At 36.0% G+C, this 20,971-nt stretch overlaps 1 protein-coding gene across 29 annotated transcripts in view; it reads left to right on the top strand.

Moving 5' to 3' along the window:
• The window catches only part of LCOR (ligand dependent nuclear receptor corepressor), a 122,894-nt gene that overhangs the window by 28,489 nt on the left and 73,434 nt on the right, over positions 1-20,971 (top strand). For 5 of the 29 annotated variants that reach the window (XM_044753157.2, XM_070485914.1, XM_044753111.2 and 2 more), the window contains exon 3: positions 2,866-2,919. The exons of the other annotated variants lie outside the window; for them this stretch is intronic. Coding sequence is in view for 1 of the 5 variants with exons in the window: in XM_044753111.2 (XP_044609046.1) it covers positions 2,866-2,919 (54 nt within the window). In the remaining 4 variants the exon portion in view is untranslated. The remainder of the gene's footprint in view (positions 1-2,865; positions 2,920-20,971) is intronic. 29 annotated transcript variants of the gene reach the window in all.

Genomic DNA, 20,971 nt, shown 5'->3' with positions numbered 1-20,971 from the left:
CTTGATAAGTGGTGTTTCTTTCTTTTTTCCTTAATTAATAAACTTTATTTTTTACAGCAGTTTTAGATTCACAGCAAAATTTAATGGAAAGAATAGGGAGTTCCCGTATATGCATAATCTCCTCACTATCCACATCTAGCACCATGGTGGTATGTTTGTTACCATCGATGAACCTACATTGACCCATGATTATCACCCCAAATCCGTAGCTTACGTTAGGGTTCACTCTTGGTGGTGTACGTTCTATGGGTTTTGACACGTGTATCCACCATTGCAGTATCATACAGAGTAGTTTCACTGCCCTGAAATTCCTCTTGTGCTCTGCCTGTTCATCTCTCCCACCCCTCGATCCCTGGCAACCACTGATCTTTTCACCATGTCCATAGGTTTGCCTTTTTCAGAATGTTAATAAGTTGGAATCATATAGTATGTAGCTTTTTCAGATTGGCTTGTTTCACTTAGCAATATGCATTTAAGTTTCCTCCATATCTTTTCGTGATTTGATACTGATTTCTTTTTAGCCCTGAATAATATTCCATTGTCTGGATGTACCACAGTTTATTTATCCATTCACTCCCTGAAGGACATCTTGGTAGCTTCCAAGTTTTGGCAATTACGAATAAAGCTGCTGTAAACATGTGTGTGCAGGTTTCTGTGTGGACATAAGTTTTTAGTTCATTTCAGTAAATACCAAATGCAATTGCTAGATCTCATGGTAAGAGTATGTTTAGTTTTGTAAGAAACTGTCTTCCAGAAGTGGCTGTACCGTTTTGCATTTCTGTCAGCAGTGAATGAGAGTTCCTGTTGCTCCACATCCTTGCCAGCATTTAGTGTTCTCAGTGTTTTGGATTTTGGCCATTCTAATAGTTGTGTAGTGGTAGCCCATTTTAGTTTATAATTCCCTAGTAACATATGATGTTGAACATGTTTTCGTGTGCAAACCTGCCATCTGTATTTCTTCTTTGGTGGGATGTCTGTTCAAGTCTTTTGCCCACTTCTAAATCCAGTTGTTCATTTTCTTATTGTTGTTGTAGGAGTTCTTTGTATATTTTAGGTAACAGTCATTTATCAGATGTGTCTTTTGCAAATATTTTCTCCAGGTCTGTGACTTGTTCTCTCATTCTCTTGAGTGGTAGTTTCTTAAAGGTTAATTGCTATGTGGAATCTTTTAAACAGTGGTATGCATAGCTCACATACAAAATAATATTATATATACTATGATTATAATATGTATCATATATAATATTTTAAATGTCTGCTGTATTCTTACTAAGTATATAATTTACCTCATTTGTAATAATTATAAAAAACTTACAATTATAATATTATTCTAAGTTGTTGGGACTTTAATCCTTCTGTTTCTTGTCTGTGCATTCTCGCTTTTGATAAATTGTTTTCCGTAAGTTTTACGGTTTTTTAATTGTGAGTGGACTTGCACTTGACCTGGCTTGTTTTCTTCCTATAGGGATATTGTATGGGCGTATTGTGAGAGCTTTTCCAGTAACTTAGAGGACTGATTTTCTGTTCTTTTTTTTTGAGGAAGATCAACCCTGAGTTAACATCTGCTGCCAATTCTCCTCTTTTTGCTGAGGAAGACTGGCCCTGAGCTAACATCGGTGCCCATCTTCCTCTACTTTATATGTGGGATGCCTACCACAGCATGGCTTGCCAAGTGGTGTGATGTCCACACCTGGGATCTGAATTGGCGAACCCCAGGCCCCCGAAGCAGAATGTGCACACTTAACCATTGCGCCGCTGGGCCAGCCCCTGATTTTATGTTCATTTTATAGTTAGGGGATTCCTACGTAATTCAGATAGTGCAGTGGTTCTCAAAGTGTGATCTAGGAACTCCTGGGGGTCCAGGAAATCAAAACTATTTTCGTGATAATACTAAGATGTTAGTTGCCTATTCACTCTTCATTCTCTCACTTGTGGAGAAGCTGTGGGATATGATTATATCATCACTCTGATAGATAATGGAATGCCTTTTGTGTTCTTGGGTTTAAAAAATTTGTTTTAATTTCAAATACGGCAAATATCAGTAGGTATAAGCACATGAAAAAAAAGCTCTTTAGGGTCCTCAGTGATTTGTAAGAGTATAAAGTGATCCTGGAACCAAAATGTTTGAAGACTGCTGAAGTACTGTGTATTTGGATTCCAAACCTGTGCAAGGCACTCACAAGGAATTCAGTTTCTCCTGGGAGACTCCATTATTTTTTCTCGACCTAGGAAGAGAAAAACTTCCTTTGCCAATCAATGGATGGATTTTTTTCCCTAGTCAGTCCTTTCTACACCTGAGGATCAGTTTCTCTGGGACGATGCTTTTCAAACATTAGTAAGCATAAGACTCACCTGGAAAGCTTGTTAAAACTAAGATCCCTGAGCCCTATTCTGAGATTCTAATTCAGTAGATCTGGTTTGGGGCCCAAGAATTTACATATCTAGGGAACAGGTTACCAGATGTTGATGTGACAGGTCAGTGGACCACACTTTTGCTGAGTATTGCTCAAGGGTCTTAGCTTTTTTGCAAGAGTTTCAGTTTCACCCTCCTTAAGGCCTCTCTTGTCCCTGCATAAGTGTTAAAACCCAAGTGCCTAGGTTACCCATACTATGGTCATGCGCCACATAGCATTTTAGTCACCAACTGACCACGTATACAGTGGTGATCCCAGAGGTTAGTACCATATAGCCTAGGTGTGTAGTAGGCTATACCATCTAGGTTTGTGTAAGTATACTCTGATGTTCACACAACAATGAAACCACCTAACAACGCATTTCTCAGAATGTATCCCAGTTGTTAAGCGATGCATGACTGTAATCATCATCCATTCAGTATATCAGCACACTCTCCCCTCTGTCTTTCAGATTCTCCTTCATTGCCAGCACTTGAGACCTTTCCTACCAACCTTTTGAGCTTAGGTATGCATTGAGAGAGTGTGTGTGAGAGATGAGTGTATGTACTGCTTATACAAATTTTACTCATTATATGGATAAAATATCCCTATATTCTATTTAGATATTTATAATTACAGGACTTGTAAGTTATCTTTACGTATTTCCCTCAATAGTTTGGCCCCATTTATAAACCAATTACTGAGCAACTGGAAGTTTCCTATAAATCTTTATAGGCTTTTGGGAAAACATCCTTAAATACAACATTATTTTGGTTTCAGTACTTAATTTAAGGAAATGCAGTGCTTTACAGTTATTTAGAATATCCCTTTTCATTTGAATATCTGTATAGTTACATAAAGCTTTCCAAATTGGACTCACTGTGTTTTGAGCTTAGTATATAATAATAAATCTTTTTTAAATGACATTCTTAATGGTTTGTTGACTTGTCATTTGTTTCTCTCCTAGAATTAGAATGTTAAATGTTTCTTACAAGCGATTTTAGTTGAGGATTTGGGTTGGTTAATTTCTACGTAAAGTTGTAGTATGGAATATTTTAAAATTTATTCCACGTTTTTGTCAAAAGATCTTGATATGACATGTACCCCTTAATGATTTTAAAGACTTTATCATATATCATTCTTTTTTTTTTAATTTTTTTTTTTTTTTTTGAGGAAGATTAGCCCTGCTCTAACTGCTGCTAATCCTCCTCTTTTTTGCTGAGGAAGACTGGCCCTGAGCTAACATCCATGCCCATCTTCCTCTACTTTATATGTGGGATGCCTACCACAGCATGGCTTGCTGAGCATTGCCATGTCCGCACCCGGGATCTGAACCAGCGAACCCTGGGCCACTGAAGCCGAACGTGCACACTTAACCACTGCGCCACCGGGAGGGCCCCTATATATCATTCTTTATATTTTCTCTTGTTGAACTACATACAGAATTTCAAGGATCATTTCATCACTGTATAGTAGGGATACTGTAGTATGTAGTCCTCTTCCCAAAGACATCTAGCAGTTTTAGTGTTTTCTGTTAGCTATAATAACACACTTTTTAGTAATTGTAGAGTCAGAGAAGACTGTACAGTGACGTCTAGTACTTACTGATTACTTAGCATCAGTCATTGTATAAATATAATTTGGTTTTTTTTCCTTAAATTAACTTGTAGTTATTCACTCAACCGTACTAGTCTTTTCTGCACAGTCTGAAGAGATTTTACTGGACTGTTTATGTAGTCTTTTGTGCCATCTGAAATTCCCCGTCTGTATCTCTTTCTGATGATGTAATAATCACTTGTAATAATTAGATTAAATGCTGAAGAATCCTACTGCTTACACTTCTCCAGTCAAAAAGTACCCATTTCCTATCTTTAACCCAGTACACTAGCTGTATAACCTTATATTCTTTTCCTCAGTAGATGGAGAACTAAAGAAAAGCTACCATATTCTGAAAATAAAACAGTTAATTCAAACTGTAATAAACAGGGCAAGAAAACTGTGACAAAGATGAATTGATTTGATTGTTCAGGTTCTCAAAGTGTGGTCCACGGACTGTCCCCCACCCCCTCCTGTGGTTCTTGAGACCCTTTTAGGGATCTGCAAGGTCAAAACTATTTTCATAATGATATTTCATATTTCGTAAAAATAACTACTTAATGATAAAACCCTTGAGTACGTCTTATTGATATTCTGTTTAATGAAATGGGAAGTACGCGTAAAACACTTATTTGATTGAGTTGTGAGCTAAACGAGATGCTTTTTTCCTGGAACACCATTCTTCTTGGAAGAATGTCTGACAAACTGTGGTTATTCAGACTTCGGTAATTGACAGACATTTTCGCAAATCTGAAGTGAGCCTGTCACATCAAGGAAAAAAAATAACAGTATTTGTTGCCAAGGATAACATTGCAGCTTTCAAGAAAAAATTAGAATATTGGAAAACATATTATTCACCACTGGGAGTGTGACAACTTCCCTTAAAAAACCTGCCTGATGAGATTGGTGTGATATTAACAAATGTGATTTTTTTTGGTCGGAAATTATACAATGAAACATGTCAACATTTTGAAGATCTACATAACTCAGTGAACTGATACTTTTGAAATGGCTAGTACTTAGTGTTACAAATCAAGCATTGGTCAGGGATCAATAGACCAGTGGATTTTTTTGTAGCAAAAATTTTAAGTTAACATATATACAAATTGACCATTTTTGTACAGTTCTAGGAATTTTACTACATGTATAAGTTCGTGTACCCATGGCCCCAATCAAGATACAGAATAGTTCCATCACCCCAAACAACTCCCTTTTGCTCTCCTGTTACAATCACCCCTCCCTAAACCTCTGGCAACCTTTGATCTGTTCTTCATCATTGCAGTTTTGTCTTTTTGAGAATGTCGTTTAATTGGAATCATACAGAATTAAGCTATTTGAGGCTGGCATCATTCACTCAGCATAGTGCCTTTGAGTCATCTAAGTTGCATCTATCAATATTCATTTTTTGGGGCCGGCCCAGTGGCGCAGTGGTTAAGTGCACACGTTCTGCTTCAGCAGCCCGGGGTTTGCCGGTTTGGATCCTGGGTACAGACATGGCACTACTTGGCACTCCATGCTGTGGTAGGCGTCCCTCATATAAAGTAGAGGAAGATGGGCATGGATGTTAGCTCAGGGCCAGTCTTCCTCAGCAAAAAGAGGAGGATTGGCAGCAGTTAGCACAGGGCTAATATTCCTCAAAAAAAAAATTCATTTCTTTTTTAAAAATTAAAATTCACCATCTTAATGTGTATAATTCAGTAGCTTTTGGTACCTTCACAGTGTTGTGTAGAACCATCACCACTGTTAAGTTTTGTAGTATTTTCATTACCCCAAAAGATATCCCATACCCATTACACAGCCAGCCCTGATGGTCTAATGTTTGGTGCTCTGACCACCATTGCTCAAGTTCCTTTCCTGGTCAGGGAACCACACCACCCGTCTTCTGGTTGTCACACCGTGGCGGATGCATGTTGCTGTGATGCTAAAAGCTATGCCATGGTATTTCAAATACCAGGAGGGTCGTTCATGGTGGACAGGTTTCAACAGAGATTCCAGACTAAGAGAAGGACCTAGCCACCCAATTCCGAAAAAGTTGGCCATGAAAACCCTATGAGTGGGGCTGGCCCAGTGGCCGAGTGGTTAAGTTCGTGCGCTCCGCTGTGGCACCCCAGGGTTTTCCTGGTTCGGATCCTGGGCACAGGCATGGCACTGCTCATCAGGCCATGTTGAGGCGGCATCCCACGTGCCACAACTAGAAGGACCCACAACTAAAATATACAACCATGTACTGGGGGGATTTGGGGAGAAAAAGCAGAAAGAAAGAAAGAAAAAAAGATTGGCAACAGTTGTTAGCTCAGGTGCCAATCTTTAAAAAAAAAAAACCTATGAGTAGTGGAGGAGTATTATATGATATAGTGATCCGAAAGGTGAGAGGATGGCACAAAAAGACTGGCCATGGTTCTGCTCTGCTATACACAGGGTCGCCAGGAGTTGAAATTGACTTAATGGCACTAAAGAAACCCGTTACGTAGTCACTCCCTATTTCCCCTCTCTCATCCCCTGGCAGCCACTACTATCTTTTCTGTCTTTTTGGATTTGCCTATTCTGGACATTTCATATAAAATGAGTCATACAATATGTGGCCTTTTGTGTCTGGCTTCTGTCATTTAGCATAGTATTTTTTTAGATTCATCCATGTTATATCACACATCAGAATTTCATTCCTGTATTAGCTCAGGCTGCCGTAACAAACTGTTGGATGGCTTAAACGAGATATTTATTTTCTCACAGTTCTGAAGGCTTGGAAGCCTCAGTTCAAGGTCCAGCACAGTTGGTTCTAGTGAGTACTCTTCCTGGCTTGTAGATGCACACCTTCTCACTGTGTCCTCACACGGCCTTTCCTCTGTGCTCGAGTGCAGCAGGGCCTTTCTCTGATGTCTCTTCTTAGAAGGACACTAATCCTATCAGTTTAGTCCCTCCTCCCTCGACCTCATTTAACCTTAATTAAAGTACAGTTACATTGGAAGTTAGGGCTTCAACATATGGATTGGGGCAGGGGTACAAACAGTCCAAAATAATTCCTTTTCATGGCCGAATAGTACTCCATTGTATGTTTATACACCATTTTGTTTATCCATTCATCAGTTAACGGACATTCGGGTGTTTCTCCTTTTTGGCTATTAAGAATAATGCCACAGGAGAAAAAGGAACCCTCATACACTGCTGGTGGGAGTGCAAACTGGTGCAGCCACTATGGAAAACAGTATGGAGATTTCTCAAAAAATTAAAAATAGAAATACCTTATGACTCAGCCATCCCACTACTGGGTATCTATCCAAAGAACTTGAAATCAGCAATTCCAAAAGTCCCATGCACCCCTATGTTCATCGCAGCATTATTTACAATAGCCAAGACGTGGAAGCAACCAAAGTGCCGTGCAACTGATGATTGGATAAAGAAGATATGGTGTGTATATATATATATATATACACACACACACACACAACACACACACAATGGAATACTACTCAGCCATAAAAAAGGACGAAATCATTCCATTCACAACAACATGGATGGACCTTGAGGGTATCATGTTAAGTGAAATAAGCCAGATAGAGAAAGACAAATTCTGTATGACTCCACTCATAGGTGGAAGTTGACGTATAGACAAAGAGAACTGATTGGAGGTTACCAGGGGAAAGGGGGGATGGGGGGAGGGCACAAAGGGTGAAGTGGTATACCTACAACATGACTAACAATAATGTACAACTGAAATTTCACAAGGTTGTAAACTATCATAATCTTAAGAAAAAGAAAAAAAGAATAATGCCACTATGAACATTCATGTACAGCTTTTTGTTTGAACACCCATATTCATTTCTCTTAGATATATACTTGGGTGTAGAATTTCTGGGTCACATGGTAATTCCAGGTCTAACTTTTTGAGGAACCGCTAAACTGTTTTCCACAGGGTCTGCACCATTTTGCATTTCCATCAGCAGTATGTGAGGTTCTGATTTCTCCACATCCTCGTCAGCACTTAATTTTCCTTGTTTGTTAGTTTTTGTAGCCATCCTACTGGATATGAAGCGGTAGCTTGTGGTTTTGATTTGCATTTCCCTAGTGACTAATGATGTGGAGCATCTTTTCATGTGCTTGTTGGCCATTTGTAAATTTTCTTTAGAGAAATTTGAATTCAAGTCCTTTGCCCATTGTTAAATTGGGTTGTCTGTTTTTTTTTTGTTGAGTTGTAAGAGTTCTTTATATATTCTGGATTCCAGACTCTCAGATTTATGATTTGCAAAAGTTCTCCCCTATTTTGTGAGTTTTTTCTCTTTCTGTATAATTTTCTTTGATTCATAGAAGTTTTTAATTTTTATGAAGTTTAATACTTCTAAATTTCCAGGGTTTTTTGCTTATGCTTTTGGTGTCATATTTAAGAATCCATTGCTACATCCAAAGTCACAAAGATTTACCCCTGTTTTTTTCTAAGAGTTTTATAGTTTTCTCTCTTATATTTAGGTCTTTGATACATTTTGAGTTGACTTTTATGTATGGTTTGAGGTAAGAATCCAGTTTTGTTCTTTCGCATGTGGTTATTCAGTAGTCTCAGCATCATTTGTTGAAAAGGCAGTTCTTCCCCACTGAATAGTCTTGGTATCCTGGTTGAAAATCAATTGACCGTTGATGTATGGATTTATTTCTGGACTTTCAGTTCTGTTCTGTTGGTGGATATCTCTATCCTTGTGCCAGCAGCACACTGTTTTGATTACTATGGCTTTGTCCTAATTTTTGAGGTTGGGATGTGTGAATCCTTCAGCTTTGTTTTTCTTTTGGTTCAACTTGTTTCAAAACAAGATTGTTTTGGCTGTTTGGACTCCCTTGCAATTCCATATGAATTTTAGGATCAGCCTGTCAATTTCTGCAAAAAACATAGTTGGAATTTTGATATGGATTGCATTGAATCTGTAGATCAGTTTGGGAGTATTGCCATCTTAACAATGTTGTCTTCTGATCTAGGAACATGCAGTGTCTTTCCATTTATTTAAGTTTTCTTTAATTTTTTTAACACTGTTTTGCAATTTTCAGTGTGCACATCTCTATCTCCTTGGTTAAAGTTATTTCTAAGTATTTTATGCTTTTTCATACTATTATAAATGGAATTGTTTCCTTAATTTCAGATTGTTCATTGCCAATGTTTAAAAATACAACTGATTTTTGTATGTTATTCTTATATCCTGCAACCTTGCTGAACTTATTAGATGTAATAGTTTTCCTGTGGATTCTTCAGGATTTTTCTACATATGAGATCATGACATTTGCACAAAGAGGTGGTTTTACTTCTTTTCCAGTTTGGATGTGTTTTCTTTCTTTTTCTCTTACCTAATTGCCTTGGCTAAAACTGCCCGACAATATTGAAAGAAGTGGCAAGAGTGCACATCCTTGTCTTGTTCCTTATGTTAGTGGGAAGCTTTCAGTCTTTCGTCATTGAGTGTGTTAGTTGTGAGTTTTTCATACATGCTCAGTATCAGGTTGTGAAAGCTCCTTTCTATTCCTAGATTGTTGAGTGTTTTTGTCATGAAAGGGTGTTGGAATTTGTCAAATGTTCTTTCTGTATCAATTGAGATGATGTTATTTTTTTCCCTTTCATTGTCTTAATATGGTGATTGATTTTTTTCAGTTGACTGATTTTTGTATCTTGAATCACCCATATATTCCTGGGATAAATCCATTATGTATAGTCCTCTTAATATGCTGCTGAATTTGGGTTGCTAATGTTTTGTTGAGGATTCTTGTATCTGTATTCATGAAGGATATTAGTTTGTAGTTTTCTTTTCTTGTGGTGTCTTTGTCTGTCTTTGGTATCAGAGTAACACCAACTTCATGGAGTGAGTTAGGAAGTATTCATCCCTATTCTATTTTTTGGAAGAGTTTGAGAAGAATTGACGTTATTTCTTCTTTAAATATTTGGTAGAATTCATCAGTGAAGCCATATTGCCCTTGGCTTTTCTTTGTCAGATTTTTTTTTTTAATTTTGTTTTAATCTCTTTACTTGTTATAGGTTTGTCAGATTTTTTTTTCTTGTTGAGTCCGTTTTGAAAGTTAGTTTCTAGGAATTTGTCCATCTCATCTGTGTTATCTATTTGTTGGCTTACACTTGTCCATAGTATTCTTTTGTAATCCTTTTTATTTCTGTAGTCAGTAGTGATGTCCCCACCTTCATTCCTGATTTTAGTAAATTGAGTCTTCTCTCTTTCATTTTGTGGTCAGTCTAGCTAAAGGTTTGTCAGTATTGTTAATCTTTTCAAAGAAGTTTTGGTTTCACTGATTTTCTCTATTTTTCTAATCTTTTATAAATCTCTGCCCTAATCTTTATTATTTCCTTTCTTCTGCTTGTTTTACATTTAGTTTCTTTTTCTAATTTGCCTTAAGGTGGAAGTTTAGGTTATCAATTTGTGATATTCTTATTAATTAATTAATTAATTGAGGAAGATTAGCTCTGAGCTAACATATGCCACTAATCCTCCTCTTTTTGCGGAGGAAGACTGGCCCTGAGCTAACATCCGTGCCCATCTTCCTCTACTTTATATGTGGGACACCTGCTGCAGCATGGCTTGCTAAGCGGTGCCATGCTTTTGCTGCATCCCATATGTTTTTGTATATTGTTTTTTTTCCATTGTTGTCAAAGTATTTTCTGATTGTTATTGTGATTGCTTCTTTGACTCATTGGTTAAGAATGTGTTGTTTAATTTCCACATATTTGTGAATTTTTCAGTTTTCCTGTTATTGATTCTAATTTCATTACATTATTGGTGAAGAAAATACTTTGTATGATTTACAACTTGTTAAATTTATTGAGACTTTTTTGTGGGCTAACGTATGTTCTGCCCTGGAGAATGTTCCATGTATACTTGAGAAGAATGTATCTTCTGCTCTTGTTGGGTGGAATTTTCTATTAGTCTGTTGGGTCTAGTTGATTTATAGTGTTGTTCAAGTCTTCTGTTTCCAATTTATCTTTTATCTAGTTGTTTCATTTGTTATTGAAAGTGGCATGTTGAAGTATGCAACTGTTATTTTTGAGCTGTTTCTTCCTTCAATTCTGTCGTTTTTTGCTTCATATATTTTGGGGCTCTTGTTAGGTGCATATGTGTTTTTAATCATTAAATCTTCTTGATAGATTGACTCTTTAATTTTGTAATGTCCTTTGTTGTCTATTGTAACAAGTTTTATCTTAACTTATGTTTTGTCTGATATTAGTATATCCACTCCATTTCTCTTTCAGTTGCTATTTTCATGGACTTTTTCTTTTCTTTCACTTTCAACCTCTTTGTGTCTTTGGATCTAAAGTGAGTCTCTTGTAGACACCATATAGTTGGATCATGTTTCTTTTATCTGTTCTGGCCATCTCTCCGTTTTAATGGAGAGTTTAATCCATTTACATTTAATGTACAGTCATGCATCACTTAGCAAGAGACATACATTCTGAGACATGCATCATTAGGTGATTTCACCATTGTGCAAACATCAAAGGATATACTTGCACAAACCTAGGTGGAAATAGCCTACTATACACTTAGTCCATACGGTACTAATCTTATGGGACCACTCTTGTATATGTGGTCCGTTGTTGACTGAAACATTGTTATGCAGCATAATTACTGATATGGAAGGATATATGTCAATTTTGTTTTTTAAGTCCTCTATTACTGCCTTTTTTTGTGTGTTATGTAAATATTTTCTAGTGTACCATTTTGGTTCCCATCTCATTTCTTTTGCTGTATTATTTTTAGTTATTTTCTTACTGTTTGCCCTGGGGATATATAATTAACATTTTAATTGATAACAACCATTTCAAATTAATAACAACTTAGTTTCAATAGTATACAAATACTTTGATATAGCTCTGTCCCCCTGCTTTATGTTTTTATTGTTTTATTGCTTTATACATTATATGCCAGTCAACATAGACTTATAATTATTGTTGTATGTAGTTGTCTTTTGAATAGGAGTTAGAAACCAAAATACAACCTCCCTCCCTTCTTTTCTTTCTCAAATACTTTATAATAGAGTGCTTCTATCATGTTTTCAGATATTATTCTAAACAGTTTGCAAGTATTTATTTAATTGTCTTAATTTTTTGAAATCAAAACAGTCATATAGTCAAAGAAGATGAAGCATAAAGAAGACAGTAACTTGCCCAAGGCCAGAGAACTATTAAAAGATAATGTCAGAAACTTGAAACCAGGTAATCTGGCTCCAGGATCCATACCCTTAATCACTAGTCTCTTCCTAGAGTACTAGTGTTCCTTCCATTACATTACAACATTGAGTGTAAAATTCAGTTGGCTACATAAAAAATATTCATTCATGTCAAAAATTCAGGACAGATGAAGTGAAAGATACTGGGAGTCAACTGGGAGGAAAGGGAACAGTTGGAAAGGACTTGTGATCTATGGCCTTGAAGACCAAGCAGGGTCAAGACTTGAGATTTGAGAGAAGAACGTTTTAGGCAGAAGGAACAGGGTGAGGAGAGGGATAGGGATCAAGACAAGCAAAAGCAAGTTATATTCAAGAAACAATAGTTTGAATGTGCTTGAAAGAATGCAAGGGAGAGAGTGTTGAAAAGGTTCACTTTCGGAAAGATTTAAAAACCAGGCTTCATAGTTTGGCTTTTATTCTGTAGGTAATCATTGAATATTTTTGAACAGAGGACAACTATTAACAGTTTACTTTATATATAAATATGTATGTAAGTCCGAAGGCTAACTTAAACTTTGGTGTAATTTAAAATTTTCTAAAACATCCTGAAGCTTATTCCAGTGGGGGCCAGATTGAAGTTTGATCTGTTGTATTGCCATATATTAAGGTAGGTTGGAGGTGTATTATAAACTAATAGTTTTTAAAATATGCAAATTAGATATAGTTAAAGAAACGTGTTTGAGTATATCAAAAGGGATGTGCTTTCTTTCAAAATCATCTCTTATATGAGAGGTGGGGGGATATTATATGCATTTATTTTAATTACGTGCCGTATACAGTAGTTCAGATTAGTATTTTTTGAGTGCTTAAACCAAGTTGTTTGCCAGATGCTGGAAATAAAACCTTAAATAAGACCTGGTCATATTTTCATCTCTTTTTCTTCCTAACTGGTAAACATTGAAATGCTCCAGTATTCACTCCTCCTCCTTCCTTTCCTTTTTTGTGTGCCCTAATTAGCTGATATGATCTCATCTAGTTCTAAGGCTTTAAATTTTATCTGTACTTTGATGATTTCCAGTTTTGTCTTTGTGATCCCAGTGTCTCCTTTAAACTTCAGACTCACCTATCCAATTACTTCCTGCATATTCCACTTTGATTTCTAAGAGGTTTGTCAGACTTAACACATCCAAAACTGAAGTAGATTTCTGTCTGCCCAACCTGTTTCTCCTCCAGTCTTCTCCATCTTAGAAAATCCTATCCCATTCACCCAGTTCTCAGACCAGAAGCCTAAGTGTTGTTTTCAACTCCTTTCCCTCACATTCCACATTGCATCATCAAAGCAAGTTGATTTTATCTTCAAAAAATGCTCTGTATACCGACATTACTCTCTACTTCTATAAGTGCCACTCCATTTCAGGCTACCATTATCTCTTGCCAAGGCTATTGTAATAATAGTCTCCTAATAAAACATACCATACTTCATACCATATACTGCTTTAGTGCTGTCCCCTTGCCTAGAACATTCCTTTCCCAGATAGCTACATGGCTTATTCCCTCTCTTCATTCAGTGCTCAAACATGTTGCCTCTTAGAGTCTTTTCCTGATTTCTCTAAAAATTCTCCTCTCTACTCAGTCCCTCTCCAGCATTTCCCAATGTTATCAGTCAGGGTTTATCAGGGCTGACTTATTATCTTTCTACTCTGCTGTATTCTTCTTCAGCCACTGCTGCTTCTGCTTACCCTTATCACACATTATTTATCATCATCATCGTCATCGTCATCATCATCATTGTCATCATCATCATCATTATTTGTATCATTTGTCTCCTCTACCAGAATTAAAGTTCCAAGATAGGAACTTTTGTCTGTATTGTTCACAGCTGCATCCCTGCTGCCTCACTCATAGTAGATACTCAATAAATATCTATAGACCACCCAGGAAAAGAGGCTCAGAAACAATAGAAAACCTTTTTACCTTAACCGAAAACAAAAAAAAGCAAAAGACATTTCTGATTTCCCACATTATATTCTATTTTTAGTATCTTTGAAAAATATGTAAGGGCTAGCCTGGTGGCGTAGTGGTTAAGTTCACACGCACTGCTTTGGCGGCCTGGAGTTCACAGGTTCGGATCCTGGGCATAGACCTATACACAGTCCATCAAGTCATGCTGTGGTGGTGTCCCACATACAATATAGAGGAAGACTGACACAGATGTTAGCTCATGGACAGTCTTCCTCACCAAAAAAGAAGAAAGAAAAATATGTAATGACAAAAGGCTGTTGTAAATTCAGTAATGCTTTTTAAAGAAGTAAATGTTTTGTTCCCAGCAAAATATGTTCAGAAAAGTAGTGGCTGTATATATAGGCACATTTTTATTTAATTTACAAACAGTGCTTATATGGTTTTACTGACTGGGTAATGACTGAGTTCCTCTAAGGAATTGTGGCCCACAGATTGTGAACTCCTGGTATAATTGACTCATTCCTAATCTACTTCAGATTTGCATTTAAATAGCTTCTTTTTAGCATAATCACTATACTCAAGATAGTTTGATATAATAGAAAAAATTGAACCAAAACTTCCCTTGGATTTCCAAAGAACTAAATTCATCTGACCTAGCTACTTTTACCTTTATGATTTTGGTTACTTAACATCTTAGAATCTCGTTTCTGGAATTATGTATGTAAATATAATTATATGAAATTATTTTGGTAATATTCCAGAAACTCAGTATATATTCCTTTTCACTCCTTAATATATTAATATCACTATTTTTCAGAACTTTCTCTCTCAATTTATTTCTGTCTTTGCTGTGATTATAGCTTTACACAAAAAAAGTGTCCTGTCATCTCCGTTCATGGACTAGCAAAGCAAGCCATTAATTATGTTTTGGTTTTAGTTCATAGATACAGGGAACTTGGTTGAGGTAGAGTGGAAAACCATCCTTTTTCCATCAAGTGTCAATTACCCTTCTATTTTATTTACTTTATTTCTGTCTCTTTGGGTTTTCAGCATACCAGACACACAAAATGGTGTCATTCTAAAAATCTCAAACCACTCAGGTAAATAGAAGGATATAGGAATTAGGAATGGTGTGTTTGCATTAATCCAACAAACATTTATTGACTGCAGGTTAAGGAATAGGCTGATGTTAAGAAAAAGATGAATAGGCGCCAGTTCTTTGCTCAAAATCCTAGTGGATAAAGTGCCAAGAAATTAATTAAGGTATAATTTATAAGTAGCACAACTTTAGCATCGATGAAGATGTTCCTAACTTTGCTTGTGGCTTGTGGGATAAAGGATGCCTTAGAATTTAACTACATTGAGGATTGCAGGAGAACATTGTAGGCAAAGGACATGCTATACTCATAAGCCTTGGAAGCATTGACATTATTAATGATTGATAAATAAGTCTGGCCTGAGCATAGTGTATGTGGACAGAAAATGGTGGCAGGGGAGACTGAAAAGGTAGTTTGGGACTAGACAGACCTTCAGTGATCTTGCATGTCATTCAGGAATTTGAAGTCTTCAATATTGTCAGTCATCACAGGTTTTTAAAACCGAGAAAAGGTGAAAGAAGTGTAAGCAGTGGTATGAAGGATGGCTTCTGGTGGAGATGGTGGTGTAGGGGGATGTTCAAATAGTAAGATGAATTAAAAGTTGAGATGTTATTAATAGGTACTTTGATGAATCACAGGCTTTAGAATCACAAGCCTGGTTTTAAACCTGGGCTGTGACTCTAGTTGTGTGAAAAAATTAGCTGCTTAGATTTTCAGTTTTCTTAGCTGTACTAGGTAGTAATAATACCTGTTTCACAGTGTTCCTCTGAAGGTTCTGTTATAATGGATGTGAAGTACCTGATACAATGCTTGCCTGACACTGAGAGCTCAATTAATGATAACTGCTACAATTATCAACCTGAATGATATGTACTGTAATTGTACTTATTAACGTGAGAAATGGTCAAGGCCTGAATTTAGGGATGGAAAGAGAGAATAGATTTGGATTGATCTTTCTGAATTAGAAGGAATAAGTGTCAGTGACTGGAAGAGTTGGTGACTGACTTAGGGAAAGCGTGGAATCATGACCAGCTGAGATCTGTGACCCGAATGATGGGGGGATAGGGTTAGTGATGCCATTTTCCTGGTAAAGAATACAGGAGTCGTCACTGGATGAGATGAAAGAAAAGGAATAGAAAGATTTTGATTTGGACTTTTTGAGGTATTTGGGATATCTTGGTGATGATATAAAGCAGGCAATTATAATTAAGTTCTGGGGCAAGAGATAAGAGATGGGAGAGTTATCACTATATGCATTTAGCAGAAATGTGTATAAATCTTAATGGCAGGGTACATATATATATATTTTGTTGTCATCGTCGTTTTTTGAAAGATTCACCTTGAACTAACATCTGTCACCACTCTTCCTCTTTTTTACCCCCTCCACAAAGCCCCAGTACATGGTCGTATATCCTAGTTATAAGTCATTCTAGTTCTTCTGTGCAAGCCACCACCACAGCATGGGAGCTGACAGACAGGTGGTGTGCTTCCACAACCAGGAAGCAAACCTGGGCTGCCAAAGCAACAAGTGCCAAACTTTAACCACTAGGCCATCGGGGCTGGCTCGGCACGGGATATATTTTAAACATATCCGCTGTATGCTCACACTGGTGAACTCTGTATAAATACTCGATTGTGTTTTGTTATTAAAGGTGAGGTTTTAAAAATAATATCCTTCAGGATGGCTTTGTGTATAGAAAAGATAATGCAAGTAACTTTGATTTCTAATTTAATGTTCATTTTATTTAAACTTGGAAATTTAAGATCTAGTTCTAAAATACAGATCTTAGTCTAATTTTAACAAACTTTTAATAAGTACGGTCATGCACCACATAAGGACCTTTCAGTCAATGATGGACTGAATATATGACCACATATGATCCCATAAGATTAATACCATATAGCCTAGGTATGTAGTAGGCTATACCACCTAGGTTTGTGCAAGTACGATAGGGGACCGTCTAGGTTCTTCTGGCTGGTCAAAGAATTAAATTGACAGGAGACAGAGTAACAGGAGAAAAGCAAACAAAAGTTTAGTAACATATACATGAGAGAAACCTAAGGAAACCAAGTAACTATCCAGAATGGCGGAAGCCCTCACCTTAAATACCATCCTTAGCTAAAGACAGAAGATGATGTTGGGGGTGGGGAGAATCAAGGACTTCAGATGCAAGGAAGGCAGTTCACATATAAGTGAAAAGGAGCACACATTTGGAAAACAAGTGTTTGGCTACACAGAAACAAAAGAACACAGAGGGGAGCCCAACAAAGAGACTGTTCTAGATTCCTCCCTGTATACCGCCTACTTCATATTATACTAAGATGATAGCTCCCTTCCTGAGATAGCTTTTTTAAATCTCAATTCTTTTAGGCAGTTAAAGGGGATGTAAGAAGAAAAGCTTTCTGAGTCTTTTGTTTCTTTAAAATAATCAACCTAAAATAATCCTCATGATAAAGAGACACATTTTGGGGTGGCAAATTTTGTTTCCTTTCAGTACACTCTGATGTTCGCACAATGACAAAATTGCCTGATGATGTATTTCTCAGAAAGTATCCCCGTCATTAAGCAAGTGTGACTGTATTTTTGTTTAACTTCTTAAAACAGTTTATAACTATAAATTAAAATTTTTAAATTTTATCTTTAAATATTGATTTACCAAACAAAACCTTCTTAGACGCTTAAATAAATCTTGTAAATCTAATCGTGTAAACTTGGTGATGATTCTTAAATTGTATAACTTTTTAAATACACTCTGCAGACTTACTAAGATTTTAGCCTAAAACCACAAGTCTAAAGCAGCTATTCAATTCTGTATTTTAAATTAGAATTACAGGGCTGGCTTCTAATAGGCCAAATTTTCTTAAAATGTTACAAATATTTACCATGTATGTGTAGACTTATTTTGTTAACAGCTTTATTGAGATATAGCTTACCTTAAAATTCACCCATTTTAAGTGTACAATTCAGTGATTTTTATTATATATAAAGTTGTTCAACTATCACCAAAATCTAACTTTAGAACATTTCCATCACCTCAAAAAGAAATGTGTCCATTTTCAGTCATTCCCATTTGACTCTCAGCCCTGGAAAACCACTAATCTACTTTTTTTTATCTCTATAGATTTGTCTTTTCTGGATATTTCATTTAAATAGAATCATATGGTATGGGGTCTTTTATTTTTGACCTTTTTCATTTAGCATAATGTTTTGTTCACTTATCTATATTATAATAATATTTCATTGTGTGGATATACATACTACAGTTTATCTGTCCTAGATAACTTTTTTCTTTTCTTTTAAAGATTATTAACCTGCATAACATCTGTTGCCAATCTTCTTTTATTTTATTTTATTTTTTTTTATTCTTCTCCCCAAAGCCCCCCAGTACATAGTTCTATCTTCTAGTTGTGAGTGCCTCTGGTTGTGCTATATGGGATGCCGCCTCAGCATGGCCTGATAATCGATGCCATGTCGGCACCCAGGATCCGAACCAGCGAAACCCTGGGCCACCGAAGCAGAGCACGCAAACTTAACCACTCGGCCACAGGGCCAACCCCCTACGTAACTTCTTAATACAAAAGAATTAAAGGTTTAGTTCTCTTAAATCATTCCTATACTTAATTCTTTGTTAAAAAAAAAAAAAAAGGAGAAACCTGAAAATAAGTGAACTAAGCTTCTGTCTTAAGTTAGAAAAAGAACAAAAGAGTAAACCCAAAGAAAATAGATAAACTTAGAGTGAAAATTAATTAAACAGAAAACAAAGATACGATGTAGAAGATCAAAAAAGTCAAAAGTGGATTTTTGGGGGGGGTGGTACTCAGAAAACAAACCTGGCAAGATTGATCAAGGAATAAAAGACACAGATAAATAATATGAAAATGAAGACTACAGATAAAGAGATTTAAAAGATAAGGGATTTATAGCAGCATTATTTACAATAGCCAAAAGGTGGAAGCAACCCAGGTGTCCATCGATGGATGAATGGATGAACAAAATATGACCTATGTGTTTATGGTATATTTTTCAGCCTTAAAAAGGAAGGAAATCCTGTCACATGCTGCAGCATGGGTGACTCTTGAGGACATTATGCTAAGTGAAATAAGCCAGTCACAAAAGGACATATACTGTATGATTCCACTTAAGAGATACTTAGAGTAGTCACATTCATACAGAAAGTAGAATGGTGGTTGACAGGGGTGGGAGGGAACAGGGAGTTATTGTTTAATGGGTATAGAGTTTGAGTTTTGCAAGATGAAAAAAGTTCTGGAAATTGCTGGTCGCACAAACAGTGTAAGTATATTTAATGATACACTTAAAATGGTTAAAATGGTAAATTTTATATTTATGTGTATTTTACCACAGTTTTTAAAAAGATAAGGGAAAATACCGTCAACATCCATAGGCCAATAATTTTGAAATTAAAGAAAAATATAACTTGCCAAAAACCAACTCAAGAAGAAATAAAGAGCTTGAATGGTTCTATAAATATCAGAAAAGTTTAATAATTAAAACTCTCCTCTAAAAGAAAATAACCCCAGATGGTTTTACGTGTGAGTTCATCCCAACTTTTAAGGAAGAGAGCTTCCCAATTTTCTGTCACCTCTTCCAGAATATAGAAAAAGAGGGAATGTATCCCAGCTCTTTCTGTGAGGTCAGATGCCAAACCCAAACAGCTATTATAAGAAAAAAATTATAGGTCCATTTCACTCATGAAACAGATTACCGTTTTAGTAATAGAAAAAAATCATTGTTTTGTTTTATACTTTTATCCTTGAATTCTTCTGTCTGATATTGTTGTTGCCAACTATGTCATTGCTTTCTTTTTTCTTTCCTTTTTTACATTTTATGTAATTTCAACATGCCTGTGTCATCACTTTGAAGCTGTTATGAATTGCATAGTGCTGTGCCCTGACAATTTTTTCTCTTTTACTTTGTTAATTAAACAGTTAATATTTATTGCAACATGTAAGCATTTGGTATTATTCCTGAAATTACTTTTGTGTTTCTTGTTTAGTTGCTTGCTTTTTGTTTAATTTTTAATTTTATTTACTTTTATAGTTGACTTTTTTTGTTGTTATTTCCTCTGGTGATTTGGAAATTCTTCATCTTTACCTATACATTTTAAGCAAATTTATTTTAAGCCTATATTTCTTTATCAACATCAAAGATTAATGACTCTTAACAAATTTCCCCCTCACCCCACATAAACACTTATCTTAGCATACTTTACTTAAGCATATTTTACTCTTACTTCACCTAACATTTTGTTCTAATAATTTGCGATGTTATTCGTAAACCATTAATTTTTAAAATAATGTTGCATTCACCTACTTAAAGAATCCTTTCTTATCTGTTATATTAAGCTGAACCCTTATGTTAGTAGCAACTATTTACCCTTAACTATTAGTTTTACTGGTATATTGCTCACCATTATTTTTTATATAAACAATGTTTCCCTTTTTAGGAGGTCTTTGTTCTGAATTATGTTTTATTTAGCTGAACTACTTTAAGTAACTCTTAGCCCTGAAGTAAATGGCTATCCTACTTTGCAAATCAGAGCATCTCTAGTACAGTTGTGCGTTGCTGAACGACAGAGATAGATTCTGAGAAATGTGTCAGGTGATTTTGTGATTGTGCAAACATCATAGAATATACTTACAAACCTAGATAGTATAGCCTACTACACACCTAGGTTATATGGTTCTAATCTTATGGGCCCACTGTTGGATACGCGGTCTGTCATTGACTGAAACATTATGTCGCACATGACTTTAATTTCTTTC

The sequence above is a fragment of the Equus asinus genome, chromosome 2, assembly GCF_041296235.1.
Source record: "Equus asinus isolate D_3611 breed Donkey chromosome 2, EquAss-T2T_v2, whole genome shotgun sequence".
NCBI lineage: Eukaryota > Metazoa > Chordata > Mammalia > Perissodactyla > Equidae > Equus > Equus asinus.
The sequence above is the reverse complement of the archived record's forward strand: the minus strand, read 5'-3'. Positions and strand labels throughout refer to the sequence as shown.